Source organism: Apteryx mantelli, chromosome 33 (assembly GCF_036417845.1).
Source record: "Apteryx mantelli isolate bAptMan1 chromosome 33, bAptMan1.hap1, whole genome shotgun sequence".
Taxonomy (NCBI): domain Eukaryota; kingdom Metazoa; phylum Chordata; class Aves; order Apterygiformes; family Apterygidae; genus Apteryx; species Apteryx mantelli.
Window position 1 is genome coordinate 3,802,456 of NC_090010.1, and position 16,218 is coordinate 3,818,673.

Here is a 16,218-nt window from a genome sequence, read left to right on the forward strand (position 1 = left end):
GTGCAGGGATGCAGGGAGCCGGGGCAGAGGGACACGGGGGGGGGCAGGGTGCAGAAATGCAGGCTGCAGAGCTGCAGGGTGCCGGGGCGCAGAGGTGCGGGGGGCCGGGGGGGGGCCGTGTGTGTGTGTGTGTGTGTGTGTGTGTGCAGCGATGCCAACGCCGGCGGCGTGTGTGTGTGTGTGTGTGTGTGTGCGCGGAGGGGGGGGCGATCCCCGCGCGGGGCCCCCTGCACGCGGGGCCGGCGCTCAGCACAAAGCCGCCGCCCCCGGGCGCCGCGCTCCGCCCCGCCGCCGCCGCCGCCGCCGCCGCCGCTGCCGCCGCTGCCGCCGCCGTCGAGGGGAGGGGAGGGGAGGGGAGGGTCGGGTCGCGGAGGGCCGGGCCGCGCGGGGCCGGGGGGCGGCGCGCGGGGCCGGCCGCCGCCGAGGGGCCGAGGGGGGCCGGGCCCGTCCAGCCCCCGCGCCGCCGCCGCCCGCGGCCGCCGCGCCGCCCCGCATTGTCCCGGCGGCAGCGGCAGGATGCTGCGCCCCGCACGGCCGCCCGCCGCCGGGCCCCGCTAGGGCCCCCGCCGGCATGAGGAGGTGAGTGGAGCCGGCGGCGGGGGGGGGCGGCTGTCACCCCCCCCAACCCCCCACCCCCGCCCCGGGCCGCCGCTGCCGTCGGGGGGCGGCGGCGCTCGGCGCCTCGCGGGCTCGCGGCTGCTCCCGCAGCGGCGGACGGTGACCGGGGGGGGGGGGGCCGGGACCGGGACCGGGGGCAGGACCGGGGGGGGCCGGGACCGGGCTCCGTGGCAGCGGCAGGGAAGCGGGAGGGAAGCTCCGAGGAAAGGCGGCCGCCCGGGAGCCCACCCCGCTCGCAGGCCCCGCTGGCTTCATCTTTTCCCCCTCCCTGCTTCTTAAAAAAAAAATATATATATATATATATATATAATATATATAATAATAACAAGCGCGGCGGGAGCCCCGAGCAAGCAGACGCGCGGGTGACAGGGCGGCGGGGGCGGCCCGCGCGTGTCCGCGGCCGCGCGCGGGGCGGAACAATGCGCGTTGCGCTGCGCTGCGCTGCGCTGTGCTGTGCGCGGCCGCACGTCAAGCGCACGCTGCGCCGCTGCGTTAAACCCCGCGGGGCGCTTTTAATGGGGAGCCTCTTCTCTCTCAAAGTTTGCTGCTTTTTTTTTTTTGGTGTTTCCTTTCCAGCTGGGGCACAAAAGCTATTAAAAAAAACCAAACCAGAAAGGTTATTAAATAGCCTTGTGCTTTCCGTTTCGGTGTGCAAACTCCTTTTTCTGCTCCTGGAGATACCCAGGTTTTTGCAGCAAACGTTGCAAGGGCAAAAATGTGCCAGATTGAATTCAGAAGAGGAGAACTTCAGTGTTTGATGCGGGGAGCTTGGTTTAAGTGCACGGTGTATATACAGCACGTATGAATACAATAAGTCATGTCGGCTCATAATTGAATTACTGATTCTGTGCGTTGCTGAGGTTTTTCCGTAGTTTTCGTCCAAAGCGCTCCCCGCGATCGCCGATAGCCGGCTAGGCGTATTATGGATCGCTCTTTATGCACTCAGTTGGCCGTGACAGGGTGTTGGATTCTGTGTTTTGCAGATGCCAATATGCGCCTCATGTGCGTATTTGTTCTTAGAGGTGGTTCTGAATTAAACATTTCTGCAGAGCAGAGGCCCAGGAGTTGTTTATCAAATTAAACATTTGTTTTAGATCTCTTTAGCAGAAGTGTGTTGACATTTTCTCTTCGGGGACTGCTGGGGATAATGAATGGCATATACTGTATTGTGTTCCTTGAAAAGCCTCGGGATCCTGGAATAACATAAACACACGGGGCTGAATTCATCACAGATCTGAGAGGAATGGACTTGCTGTTTACATCCCTGATGGTCCTGAGCCACAGCTTGCATTTAAAGTTTATTATCGATTATGAAACCGTCTGCGTTAATACTTGTCAGATTTCTTTCTTTTTTCTTTTTTTATTGCTGACAGCTGTAGTTTCACTTGCAAAACAGAAACTCCCGGGTTTTGGAAATGCCCCTGGTTGTTTTATCGCAAAGAAGCGGGAGTCCGGATTTAGCGGGGGAGACGCGCGGCCCCCGGGGTGGGTTGGGGCGCCGCGAGCTTGCCGTCCCCCCGTCACGATTAGTTTTCTTTGACCCGGCTGCGGGGAAGGGTTTAGCCGCAGCCTTTGTTCTCGCGCCGAGCACCCGCCGCATTCTTTCCTTTTGCCATTATCATTTTGGTTAAACAGAGAGGCAAGTTGTGTACCATATGGATCATGTTAACAATTGCTTATCTGGCGCGGGTGTTTTCCCCTCCCTCCCTCTCTCCTCCCCGGCCTTTTTCTCCCTCCTGACATCCCGCTTGGGTTTTGAACAGCATCTTCGGCTGGGCGCCGCCGGGCTCCGCGGGGGTGCCGCTCGGGCGAGGGTCTGCACCGCGAAAACGAGCTCTCTTGCCCTCGCCTCGCGGCCTGTCGGGGTTAATCCCCTGAGTTAAAACCCCCTAAGAAACGCTGGAAATCTCCCGAGCAGGTTTCACTGGATATTCCGAAATAGGAAAGACTCACCTGGGCGGGCTTGGCGGCGACCCCGGCAGCGACCGGGGGCTGCAGCGCCGCCTCTCCCCGGCGCTCGGCGTTAGGCGCTTTCGGCTCCGCTTGCCTTTCTTTGCCGGCGAGGCCGATTGCCAGGAGATGATCCAGATGATGTTTTCCTGCTGACGCAGACCCAGACAAGCGCGCAGAGGCCACAAACATCCCCCGAAAGCGGCTCCCGGCTCGGTGTTCAGGCTTCCGAATCAGGCGCCTGCGAGTCGTGCGTCGGCGCTCGCCCCGGTCCCGTGCTCCGCAGGGGATTCCGGCGGCCCTTGGGAAGGAGGTTGTTGTTTTGGGGCCCCAGAGCCAGGTTGGAGCGGCCGGCTGGATGCTTAATTCACCTCCTCTTCCCTCTGCGGAAAAGGTAAACCGAAAAGCCTTGACAAGGCGTTTGCCTCCAAAGCCAGGGTCAAATCCTGCAGCGGCAAAGGCGGAGTCGAAGGAATAAAACAATTGGACAAGGCTCGTTTTTAAATTCTTAATGGCATGTGCCACACCATTTAAAAAAAAAAAAAAAAGCATTCCTGGAATGAATCTGGAAGCGTGTCCCCCGTCCCGCTTACAGTCTGGTATTTACAGATACCGTGGACTTTATTCATGTTAATTATTTTCGGAGCCCCCTGGTCGAGTAGATATTCCCGAGTACAGGAATGATCAGCCCCAGGTTTTCCTGCATCGGGGGCAGTGAACGAGGCTGCTGGCGCCCTTGTACGCTTCTGGTTTTCCAAGTCTGGGATAAAGACCTTTGGTATTTCTTCTCCGTAGTTGGAAGGAAATAGTCACGGTAGCGGCAAGAGCGGCGCCTCAGTCCACAATTATCGGCAGCGGGCTGTGGGAACGCTTGATCCGAGCTAGCTGTCCTAACGGGAATTTCCCTGCGGATGACGTTAATGTAGCTAGAGAAGCGCTGCTGACCCTTGTGCAACGCTGAGCCTTGCGTTTCTGCCTCTATAAACATGTTTTTCGGGCGTGTTTTTTGAGCTCCAGCGAGCGCGGGGCTCGGGGGCCGGGGCGGCACGCGGCATCGCTTCGGGGCCAGCCGCGGTTCGGCGCTCCCACCGGCCCGGCTTTGATTCGGCTCCCGGCAGTCGGAGCGCGCCACTGGCGGGGTTCATGTGCATTTTTAGCAGCTCCGTCATTCCCTGGCTCCAAAAAACCCCCTTCGCTGCCGGTGACATGCGGATGCTCATGTGCGGTCAAGCGCTCGCGGGGTGCGTGTGCCGTCCCGCCGGCTGTTGCTCCGGGGGCCTCGGCTGAGGGTCGGGGTGGTTCTGCGGTCGCGCACGAGAACGCGGCACCGAGCCCGTGTTCGTCAGCACGAAGCAGGGAAATTCCCACCGGCCATCAGAGCGGCTCTCCTTCCCGTCCCCGGGAATTGCCAGGGCTGCCGCAACGCTGGTTCCCGTGCTGCTGTCCGCACAGGGAATTGCAGCCGGGCGGCCGCGGCATCGCTTGCGCTCCGAGCGGGCTCCTGCTGCCCCGAGTTCTTCGGAAAGCGATTGCTTTTTGGGCCATTTTCCTGCTGGTTTGGGCTCTGAATGTGGCTTGTTCCCGGCCCTGGGGCCGGGACGGAGGTGTCCCCCCCCTTTTCCTGGCCCTTTCGGGTTTTGTCCCATCCGTCGGCATTCCTGCGGGCCCGGGGGGCTCCGGCCCGGCCCCGAGCAGCGGCTCTTCCCGCTCCGCAGCAAAGTTTGTTTTGCCGCGTGACGGGGGGGGTTGTAAAATCCTCCTGGCCTTGGGGCCGGCCGGCAGCCGGAGCGAAGGCGAGTTAAACCGTGCGGATCGCCAGCGCGATCCCTGCTCCGGCGGCGCTGCTGGGGCTCCGCAGGGCTGCGACGCAACCGGCCTCCTCCCGGCTCCCTTCTCCCCAGGGCAGCCGACTTCAGCCGCGGAAAATCGCCCACGTTTAGGTGCCCGGTGCGGTGCTGATGCCTGGCATTGCGGCCGCCCCGGGAAGCTCGAGGAGGGAAAACCCCGGCTCCGGAGCGCCGGCAGCCGCCGGAGGCCAAGTGGGGCGGAGAGAGGGCGGGATGGGGGGGCACGAAACGGGGGCACACGAGGAAGGAAAAGCAGAAGTGTGTGTGGGGGGGGGGACGGTGGCTTTTATCTAAAGCCTCCAGCCACGACCCCTGCTGAGGACAAGATGCTGGACCACGAGCGTGGCCCGGGGGAGCTTGTTATCGGAGCTCCGTCGTGAAAACCCCCCCGGGAGCGGAGGATTTGGGCCGTTGGAGGCGGAGGCGAGGGGTGCCGGCGCTGCCCTGGCTCCCGGCTCCTTCTCCAGCCCTGCCCAGGCTGCGGAGATCCTGCTGCCTTCAACGGTCTGCGCCCAAAGCCGTTAAGTGTTTGCAGGAAAATAAACCGCACGGGTAGTGCTTTCCTCTCGGTAAGAGGAGTGCTGAGAATTGCTTTCGGCCTTCTGGTTTTTATGCATTTGTTCGGGTGCGTTTTTTCCTTCCCACCGCGGAGGGTTTGGTGGCTTGTGCACCCAGCGCCCTGTGCGCAAGAAACCCCCAGCTCCCTCGTCCGAAACACGGAGCTGAACCCGCGGCGCCGAGCGCTTGCAGCCGTCGCGATGCATATAAATCTTGCTTGGCTTTTGCGTTACCTTACCTTGGCTTTTTTAAATAAAAAAGAGATCTCGGCCGCACGCCGGCCTCTGGCGGGTTGCGGCGCGGCGGGGCGACGGGGGCCGGGGACCCCCTGCCCGCCTCCCGCCGCCGGGCTCGCTCTTGCGCGGCGTCAGCCCCGCGGCTTTGTTCGCTGCAGGCCGAGCGCCCCGAACGAGCGCGTTAATCCCTCCCTCGGGGCTCCGGGCAGGCTTTGGAAATTCCTGGCATCCCGCGCCACACAATGCTGCCGCCGGCGCCCGCTCGCCACGGTGCGGGAATATCCCGGTTCGTCCCGGCGCCGAAAGGAAAGGGAGGAAACCGCCTGTCTTCTGCACCTGCGAGTTAAGAAAGAGGGATGAGAGCTTTATCGGAAACGGCTTCGTTTTTCAGCAGAAACCTTCCCGCAAAGTTCCTGGGACCGACAGGCTTCCCGCGCGGTCCCCTTAGCCGCGTTGCACCATCTAGCTGGGCTCGGCAACACTGCTGCCGTGGTTTGTCCGAAGCCGCTGCGGCGAGGACGTTTCCGCGCCCGGAAGGCGCGTCCTGCCGCCGCGCTGACGCTGTCGCCTTCCAGCGACGTCGCTGCTTGCTCAAACGCCGCAGCTGCAGGGAGAGGAGCGAAAACGGCACCATCGACCTGCTGGGAGCTGAGACCCGATGGGACAACGCTGCTGCGTCGGGAGCCGGGGACAAGTCCCTTTTCGGCCTTTTTCCCTCGGTCGTCTTTCCCCTCAGTTCCAAAACCAAAAATCAGCCGGGAGCTGCACGGGGCCGATTTCGCCCACGGGGCCTTTTCTAGCCGTGTCCGTTACTGGGAACGGAGGGAGGTGGTGAGTCCCGATGGGCTTCAACAAGTGGTTTGGAACGGAGCGGGATCGGGCCAAGAGAACCAGGCTGGAGTTTTGCAAAGCAGCTTCCCACCATTTGCTGTCTTTGCTCTTCGTTTGCTGAGAGGTTTCCACAGTACCAGAGATGGACATGGTCGAAAGATGCCTTCAAACTATTTCTCTGCATTTTCCTGTAGGCTCCATGAACCCGTACAGGCAAAGTCTCAGACGGTTCGTAAGGGGCTGTTCTTTCCTGGCAGCTGCAGGTAATTTCGTACGCGAAGCTCCTCGGTGCAGTTCAGGAGGAGATTGCAATGATCGTGTCCGTGCCGTTTTGCTAGCAAAGCTAAGAGGAGGCGGCATCTTGCCACCTTGGGTCCCTGACGCGCCAGGGTTGGTTCAGGTCTCAGCTGGGCTTGCAAAGCAGCGTTAGCCAGGGAGGCAGACGCCGGCTCCCGGGATGCTTCCTCGCTGTGCCGGGGCCGGGGCCAGGGCCGGGCAGGAGCAGGCGCGGAGGGGACCAAGCGCGGTGGCAGCGATGCCACCGGCGCGCTGGGGATGCCGTAGCAGCCTCGGCGGTGCTGCTGCGTCCCGCTCCGCCACCGCTGCCTCGATCATTGTCATGCAGATCGTATGCAAATCGGGTCCATTTGCCCTCCCGACCTTTTTATGGGGCCACGTCTGTTTGGGGAAATTGTTTTGCTGATTAGAAATGGATTTTTTCCCCTGCAATGTAATCCCCCGAAAATGGGCTGGGCCCCGCGCCCCGCGTCAAAGCCAGACCCTGGGGAGCTCGTTGTACGTCAAGGAATGAAATTTTGGCAGCGGGATTTGGTCCCGGAGGGGATCTGAGCTGCATCCGTGGCCTCGGAGCGCTGCGGCTCCGGGCGGAGCTGAGGTTTCTCCCACACGTCAAGGCGCAGGGAAGAGCATCCTGAGATGACCTTGAGGGTGGCAGACCAGGAACCTCCAAGATGCAACGTCTGGTGCTCTTCTAACAAATGTTTCCACCCAAAACGCTTTTACTAAAAAGCTCCTTGCTCCCCAAGAGCAATCCGTGGGGTGAAGATCCATGGGGAGATCCCAGCTGAAACGTTGCCCCAGCAAACGTCCTACGGAAAATGCAAGGTTGGAGAGGAGGAGAGTGCCGGTGTCCAGGGATGGAAGTGCTCCTGGAGGCAGCTGCGGCATCGCGGCCAGGAGCAGGACTGTGCTGATGGACATGTCTTGTGACCTTTCCGGATTGACGTTACTCTGGTAGGCGCTGAAGGGACACGTGCCCGTGGCCTGTCGGTAGAGGTAGGGTTGGGCAAAATTGTCTTTTCAGCTATTTATAGACCCAAACTTTGCGGGTTGTGAGACCGCTTTTGTCCTATATTTGGGTGGATGGGGTGAAAACCCAAAGCCAGATCGCAGCAAGCGTGAGCGGTCCATGCGACCCGAGGATGTGTGGCTTGAAGGAAAAGGTAGATAGTATGAGAGAGGCTGATCTTTTTTCTTTTCTCTTTGGGATTTTTTCTTTTTTTAGGTCCCTTTTATTGCATCTCTTTCTCCTGCCCATTTTAAGATGCTAGAAGGTGGAGCAAAATTCCTCCAATTCAGTAATTACAGCAGTTAGTTATTCATAATACCCCCATCTTATTGCAGTCCCCTGGACCGGGGGACGGCCAGGGCCGGCTCCGGTGCCCGCGCTCAGCGCCGTTCCCTCCTGGCGCCGTTTAGCGGCGAGCCTCTCGTCTCGGCTTGACAGATGGGGGATGCTCAGCTGCTGCCGGCCCGAGCGGATGCGTATGAATTTTTTATTTGCTGGATGGATCCCGAAACGGCACAGATGGGAAATGGCCCGTCGGCCGGGCTCCATTTCGCCCTGAGGTCCAGCTGCTCTGCACTTGATATATGAGTGGCCGGAGCGGACAGGAGAGCCTCCGGCTCGCTCCGGCCCGGCCCGGCCCGCGGCCGTTCCTCAGGGGGGTGGAGGATGGGGGGGGCAGAGGGCAGGAGCGCAGTTAGCCTAAATCCTTTTAACATATGTACATTGACCCCGCTTTGATTGCAATACCAGCCTTCCCTTTGTCAGCGCGGCGAGGAGGGGATGGGAAACGTGCCGCACAAAGACGCGCGGCTCCCCGATGGATTTGCCGAACGACCCAAACCCGCGCCTCGCCGGCGGCCTTGCAAAACGCGGCGTTTGCGTGGTGGCGATGGGCCGAGCTGGAAGAAATCAGCTGGGCTGCTCAGATGGGGAGGGGGGGTTAAACGCCTCGCCCTCTGCAAATGTTGACAGGCAGAATTTGCACTTCAGCTCTACAACGTCGGAGCGCGGCTGTCGGCTCTCCTTAGCCTCCTGTTGGCTTTAGGATCAGTGCTCTGCTGGTATAAATCCCTGCTCTGCCCTTCTGCCTGGTCTGGGCCCGGCGCTGCAGGGTTTCCCTGGTCGTTTCTGGATTAAATGTGTGTATCAACCTGCAAAATGCTGCTATATTCCACGGCGTTAATACTAAATCGTTCCAGAAGCGTTGCCATAAACTTTAGGTCCGCAGTGGGTGTAAATCAGAGCATCTGCTCTGATTTTAATTCTCATTTCTAGATGTAGGTTGGCTGACAGCAATGCTGCTGCCCTTTGCTTACGCCGCTGTCATGAGAAGGGATGAGCCCAGGCCCGGAACGAGCTCCTTGCAGCACAAGCCGAAAAGATCATCAGGAAATGCTTCACTCTTAAAAAAAGCAGTCATGAAGAACTGCTGCCTGCTAGTCACGGTGCAAACTGCAGAAGGGCTGCTCCTCCCTGTTTGTCCTTTTTTTTTTTTTTTTCCATCCAGTTTTTCGGCTGGAGGATCTTAATGCTGCCCTGACTTCGAAGGGCTGTTGCAAATCTGCGCGTCTCCCGACCGTCGTAGCACAGGGCAGCAAAGCGTCACGGCGCTGCTGAAAACCCCAAGGTCGTGCAGCGGCCGGGGCTGCTCGGTGCCGCGGGGCTGCGTCGCGGCAGCTGCCGCGGGGTCTGGGAAGCGTCCGCATGGATGCAAACGTCTCACCGGCCCGCGCTGGCGCTGGTTAGCTGGTCGGGTTAGTGAATCTAGCCTAAGGATTTGCATGAGCGTCATCACTGGTTCGTTCGCCGTTCATCCTGTGGGTGCTCGGTGCAGGCTCCTGGCTCGGGGTGTTGAGAGCAAAATCTGGCACAGAAGATCGTTCCTGCACGACGTACCTGGCACAAGGGATCTGCAGGGATAGGACTTGTCACAGCTCCAAGACAAATGCGTCTTGGTGGGTTGGTCTGTTTGCTCTTGAGGGGCAGAAGAAACGAAGGAGGAAGGATGATGCAGCGCGAATCTTGCCTGAACGCACGCCAGGACTCGGGTTTCCTTAGGGCATTCGGCGAAGGACGAACTGATCCTCGGGGGAAAGGAAACCCCCAAGCTCCAGGTTTGGGAGCCTGCTCCCTCCAGGGTGACCTCCCGCGGGGCTCGTCCGGGGAGCCAGGCTGCACCTACCCCCCCCCCCCGAAAAACGTGCATCCTCAGTTCGCCCGTGTTTGCGGCTGTGTGCTGCCCTCCAAATCCGCCCCGTCCCTCTAGGGAACGCCGAATTGCTGCAACGACCCGCGTGCGGCAGCATATGCCGCGTGCGTTTAACGCCTGTATTTGCATTAATGCGTGGAGCGGTGGTTTCTCGCGTGCCCGAACGTCGGCGATGTGCACGCGCACGCTTGCGCGCAGCTGGGTGAAACGCATGCCTGCACGCAGTGAGCGCGCCCATGCCGCGAGCCCTGCATGCGGATGCATCCGCCCCGGGGACGCTGCTCGGGGCCGCAGCATCGTGGCGGCACCCGAAATCGCGAGCTTTCCCCCCCCCCCCACCTCCACCGGGAGGTAGAGGCGGCGGCGGGGAGCGCACCCCGTCCAAACCGCCCAACCGTTGGACGCCCCTCGGCTTGCGCGCCGCGGAAAAAAAAAAGCCCCCTAACAAAAGCCCAGTTCAGGGTTGCTGCTGAATAGATTAACAAGATTTCCATAATTAGAGCGGGAGGGAACAATAGGATTCTCCCCCGGGCGGCCCCCCCGCCCTCCTTTTGTCTTGCGCTTGGGATAATGCGCCAGCGCGAGGGTGGGAAACTGCCGGGCCATTTGGTCACTGGACAGTAATTTTCTCACACTGCCAAGGGGAGCATTGAAACATCTGTCCCGCTCGGAGAGCTCATTCACGTTACATTTCAAACCCTTGACAACTTCTCCTCGGCCGGCCGGCCCTCCCCCTTCTCCGCAGCGGCTTATTTTTAAGGATACGGGGTGTGTGGGGGGGGTGTTTGTTTTTGGCTTTTCTTCGGCCCTGCTCCCCCAGCGCGTTGCGCGTTTAGAGGGAGCGGGTGGAAGCGTTTTTGCTTTTTTTTGGGGCTCTTGGCACTCTGATTTGCGCTGCTCTTTGCCGCACTGCCCTGAAAGCGGTGTTTGTGCGGGGCTGCGCCGCGGCGTCACGCCGTTCGCTCCCTGCCCGCGCGTCCCCCCCCCCCCCCCTTTGATTTGTGCCGTCCTTGTGGCAGGGCACGCGGCAGCGGCCGCTCGGGTGCCACGGCGGGACCCGGCCCCGGCTGTTGCCCGTGCAACATCAGCCGTCCAGCTGCAAACCTCGGTTTTAGCCGCCGTTTAGTTAGAAAATCAACCTCTATCACCGTGCTTATTTTTGGACACCGGCTTTTTAGCGCTGGCATGTTGCAAAGGCCGCCAAAACGGCACCGGGCAGCCGTCGAGGGGCTGCTCGCCTCCCCGGCAGGCGCCTCCGGGAGGGTTTTGGCTTGCCTCTTCCTCGCTTTTGCTCCCTTTGCTCCCGCGAGCGGGGCTGCCCGGCACCGCACGGGCGCAGCGCTCGGCGCGGCCCGTCCTGCCCCGAAACGGGGGTTTCAGGGTGCTATCGCGGGACGGGCAGGAGGGCAGCGGCACCTTGGTCGCGGCCAAGGCGGTTCTTGCAGCAGTTTGGGCCCGTTTAGAGGATCTGCTTTGACCTGGCCATTCCCGACGGATTGCACCCACTAAAGCACATCGAAACCCCTGGCGCTTTGGTTCCCTCCAAAAAAAAAAAAAAAAAGAGCTGGTGGAGTCACCCCAAACCTCCTTTTTTTTTTTTTTTTTTTTCCCCCTTTTAATAGCTTGCAGGTGCCTTTTGCTCCCCGTCGGCGGGGAAAGGCTCCTGTGGATCCCGCCGCCCCTCCGCTCCCCTCCGGAGCTGGCGCCGCGGCCGCTGCGGGGAAATGCGCCGCGAGAGCAGCGGTTTCCCGGCGCGCTCCTTTGTGCTCCTTCCCGCAGGCCGTCCTGGCCGTCTCCGTCCGGCTGTTTATCGGGAGCACTTTAATAATGGCGAGTAAATGCAGGGAGGACGCCGGATAAAGCCGTGCAAAGCCGCCATTTAAATCCTCTTGTGGAAGTTTGATATCCAAAGTGGAAGTACAAATGCCGTATAAGTCAATTAAAGCATTAAGTAATCTAATTGTGCTGCGGTCACAAAGTGGCTTAAAGGCTGAGCGAGGCGAGTGAATGGTGCGCCGGGTCCCCCCCGGCTCCCGCGGTCCCCGGGGCCTTTGTGCGCCGGGGAAGGGGGAGGGATGCGGGAAGGAGGGGGCATGGCGGCAGCGCGCCGGGATAACAATGGGAGAGGGATGGCGGCGGCCCGCATGCGCGGGGACCGCGGCGGTCCCGGCGCCCCGCCGCGTGGGGCCAGGCGGCGGATGTGGGTGCCGCGGGGGGCGAGGTGGGAACACGGGTGCTGGCGTGGCCTCCCGGGATGCTCCGCGGGGCGCCCGCGCGGCAGCGTTCCTCGCCCTCCGCTGTCGCAGCCTGGAAGGGAGAGCGACGGAGGGGCTTGCGGCAGCGGTTCGGCCCCGCGGAGGCTTCGTGCCGAGGACCAGAGGAATTATTTCGCTGGGCTGTCTGCAGCCCATCGGATGCCGGCACCACTGCAAGGGCACCGGCAGAGAGATGCTGCCTGGGAACAAGGGCTGCTTGGCACGTGCCTGCACGCACACATGTGTGCACACGTGTGTGTGGCACCGCCGGCGTTCCCAAACCCCATTTCCCAGCCGCCTCCGAATACCAGCGCATGCCTTGCCCTCAGCACCGCTCCCGATCTGCCTTCGTGGTTGCTCGCTGGTGGAGTCACACCGGCGGAGAAGCCTCTTTGCAGGCTTGATGCAGATGTTTCTATGCAATCTCTTTTTCTAGAAATCGGTCTGCAAACCCCCGGCCCCGACCTCTCTTTAAGGCTCAGTAAACTGCACGGCCGGCAGGATGCAGCCCAATGTCTTGACTCTCATGCTGCCGCTGAGGATTTAACCCGTTCTCCTGCTAGTGATGCTAAATGCCGGGTTTGCAACGTCAGTCCAGGCGGCGCACAGTGCCTTCTGCTCCGGATAAAACCAGGGAGCCAGCCCCAGGCTCCGGAGCGGCAGCTGGGAGCTGGGGCCGCCGCTGGGTGCTGCGGGTGGGCGCCGGAGGCGGCTGGGCTGCCGCCGCGCGAGCCCCCGGCTCTGCGTGCGTGTCTCCGGCAGTGAGAAACGGTGTTTTATGAATAACGCCTGGTCTCGAGGCGCTTTAGGGAACAAGGAATGTGTTGTTACTCTCAATTTGCAGGTAAAATACAGCCCGCAGCGCAAGCTCCTTACAGAGGATGCCGAGCTGCGCGATTCCTTGCGGCGGGGGCAAGGTTGTGGCTTCGCGTGTAATCCGAGTATTTTGTCCCATGCATGCAGAATGCATCAACACTTCAGCTGGCAAGAGCGTGCCTTTAAGCTGCTGTTTTGCAGGGAGGGGGGGGATTTGCATCGGCAACGCCGCAAGGTGCTGGCGGGGGCGTTTGCGTGAAAGGGGGAGGATTCGGGGTGCAGCGCTTGCGTTTGGGAGTCGCCTCCGGGCCGTAGCGGCGGTTCGCGGCGAGGCCCCGTTGCAAAGGGCAGGGCGCCGCGGCCGGCAGCTCACCCTGCCCTCTGCCCGCAGGTCTGTCGAAGATGCACTGGTCACCAGAGCATGCCCAGTCCCTGAACCAGTGGCCGGAGCAGCACCTGGACGTCTCCTCCACCACCTCGTCGCCGGCCCACAAGCCCGACCTCTACCCCAGCGGCCGCCAGCGCTTCAACTACGCCTGGGCCAACGACGACATCTCGGCGCTGACGGCCTCCAACCTCCTCAAGAGGTACGCGGAGAAGTACTCGGGGGTGCTGGAGCCGCCCTACGAGCGCCCGGCGCTGAGCGGCTACGGCGATGGCGCCTTCGGGGCCCTTAACGGGCAGAAGGGCGACGGGGAGCCCTGGGCCGCGCCGCCGGGCCCCGAGGGCGCCTACGCGCTGACGCCCGCGCACGATGGCCTCGCCGGCGCCAAGGGGGCCGGCGCCTCCGCCGCCACCGCGGCGCCGGGCAGCGTCCCCGCCGTGCCGGCCGCCCTCGCCGATCCCGTCTACGCCGGCGGCTCGTGCGGAGGAGGAGGAGGAGGAGGAGGAGGCGGCGGAGGCGGAGGCGGCGGGCTGGGCTCCTCTCAGGAATACGCCTCGGGCTACGGCGGCGCCTACTTGCCCTCGGGCTACTGCGGCCAGGCGGCGGCGGCGTTGCCCCCGGCTCACCCGCCGGGGCTGCTGCCGCCCGCCTCCGCCCTGGTGCCGGGCTACGGCGCCGCCGCCGCCGCCAGCCCCGCGTACGGCTACGCCGCTGCCGCCGGCTACCCGCCGCAGCCGGCCTACGGCGGCGTCCACCCGCCCCATCCCGCCGCCTCCTACCTGCCGGCGGGCATCGCGGCGCCCACCCCGCTGCCGCGGCCCCCCGCGGCGCCCGCCTACGGCTACCAGAGCCCCGGCTTGGCCCCGCCGCCGCCGGTGCCGCCGCCGGTGCCGGACGCCTCGCTGAAGCGCAAGGCCTTCGACATGGCCGGCGGCCCCGAGGAGGGCGAAGGCCGCTACGGGAAGTTCGGCTACGAGCCGCCGAAGCCCGCGCCGGCGTCGCCCTACGGCAACGGCTTTGGCGCCGCCGCCGCCGCCGAGCCGCCGCAGGGGCCCTTCAAGGCCGGGAAGCGGCCGGCGGCGGAGGAGCGTCCCGGGAAGTACGGCGGGCCGGCGCCCAAGGGCCTGGCGGCGGCCTTCGGCGCCGGGGAGCCGGCGGGGCGAGCGGCAACGGCGGCGGCGGAGCCCTTCGAGAAGTTCAGCCCGCCGGCGGCCAACGGGGAGCGGGCGGGAGAGCCGGGCCGCCCCTTCCCGCCCCGCCGGCCGCCCAAAGCGCCGGCCTTCGGCGTCCCGCCCGCCGCCGAGCCGCCCGACGCCGTCGACCCGCTCGCCCTGGAGCTGGTGGACGGCAAGATGGTGGACGGCGGCCCCCCAGTGCAGTGGGCCGACATCGCCGGGCAGGTCTCCGTGAAGGCCGCCATCGAGGAGGAGCTGGTGTGGCCCATCCTGCGGCCCGGCGCCTACAGCGGGGCCGGCCGGCCGCCCCGGACCATCCTGCTGTTCGGCCCCCGCGGCACGGGGAAGACCCTGCTGAGCAGGTGCATCTCCACCCAGCTGGGCTCCAGCCTCCTGAAGCTCAGCGGGGCGGCCCTGCTCTCCAAGTGGAAAGCCGAAGCCGAGAAGATCCTGCAGACCGTCTTCTTCGTGGCCAGCTGCCGGCAGCCCTCGGTGGTGCTCATCACGGAGGCCGAATCCCTGCTGTCGGCGCGGGCCGGCGAGGACGGCGGCCAGGCCGGCAACCTCAAGTCGCAGCTGCTCTCCTACCTGGACAACGTAGCTACCTCGGCCGAGCACAACGTGGTGGTCATCGGGACGACCTGCCGGCCCGGCGCCATGGACGAGGCGGCGCACCGGCGCTTCGCCAAGCGCTTCTACATCCCGCCGCCCGACGGCGTCGCCCGGCGGCAGATCCTGCACCGCGCCTTGGCGCAGCAGAACTCCTGCCTCAGCGAGCGCGAGATGGCCTCCCTCGTGCAGCACACGGAGAGCTACTCGGGCGGCGAGCTGATCCGGCTGTGCCAGCAGGCCGGCGCCGCCACGCCGCGCGCTTTGCCCGGCCAGCTCCAGCCCACCTCCTACGAGGACTTCGAGAGCGCCTTCTGCAAGGTGCGCCCCGCCGCCTCGCCCAAGGAGCTGGACTTGTTCGCCGAGTGGGACAAGATGTACGGGTCCAGACACTGACGGCGCCGCCGAGCGGGGACGACCCTCCGCCCCGGCTCCGGCCGCGCTGCCGGATGTCGCCCCCCCCCCCCATCCCATCCCACCTCCCCGGCTCGGCCGACGCGGCCGGAGCTTCTCCCCTGCGCCGCCACTGCCGCCGCTGCAACGTCTCCCGTTCGGCTCCGGCGGGATCCCGCGGGAAGCCCGGCCCGAGCCGGCCCCGAGGCGGAAGGCGAGCGGCTCCCCGGGAAGAGCCACGCGAGAAACGCTGTGCTGCTTCTTTACCGCTCCTGACTTGGCTCTTCGGTTCTTTGCTTTTGGAAGCAGTTGCTCACCGAACTCAGGATAAATCTATTTATTATTTGCCTGCTTCCCCCGCTCACGCGTCTCCGGAGCAGCGATGCAAGGAGAGGCGCGCAGCGCTCCGACGCTCCCCTGTCTGCTTGGGGGGGGGGGGGGGTCTCTTTTTTTTTTTTTTTTTTGTGTCGTTATTTCTAATAGAAATATCTCAGCCACCTTTTAACCAAACCAGCCCCCTTGGACGTGGCACCAAGAGCGATTCTTCTCCACCGCCTCGTGCCCTGTCGTGGACTCGTTCCTGGGGCGGCAGCGAGATCCTCCCGCGCCGCCGCCGCCGCCAGCGGTTTCTTGTTAGGAGTAAATGGCACGGGGAGAGGGGAGGAATGCAGGACTGAGGGTTTGGGGGGTAAAATAATGTAGATTGTTTAATATACTAGACTTCGTTTTTATTTTTGTAAGGTATGTAGTATTTTTTTTTTGTTTTTTCTTTTTAACTACTCAGGAAAAGAATTACCTCAGCAAAAAAAAAAAAAAAAAAAAGAATGTGTTTTTAAAAGCTCTTTTTATCTTCTCAGAAAAGGAAAAAGATTTTTTTAAGAGTTTTCAGACTTAGGACAAAGCTGTGTCGTGCATTTGCTTCCAAAAAGGGTGACAGAAAGAAAGAAGAAAGAAAGAAAGAAAAAAAAAAAAAACTTGAAGTTGTTACAAAGATGAAAGTTGAATGTATTTCAGGTGCTTTTCACAT

The 16,218-nt window shown here is 62.5% G+C and overlaps 1 protein-coding gene across 1 annotated transcript; it reads left to right on the plus strand.

The window, feature by feature from the left end:
- Positions 1 to 525: 525 nt before the first annotated feature.
- FIGNL2 (fidgetin like 2) lies at positions 526 to 15,570 on the plus strand. The gene is made up of 2 exons (XM_067314241.1): positions 526 to 579; positions 13,021 to 15,570. The coding sequence occupies exon 2, from the start codon at positions 13,032 to 13,034 to the stop codon at positions 15,192 to 15,194; it is 2,163 nt and encodes a 720-aa protein (XP_067170342.1). The 5' UTR covers positions 526 to 579; positions 13,021 to 13,031; the 3' UTR covers positions 15,195 to 15,570.
- Positions 15,571 to 16,218: the final 648 nt, after the last annotated feature.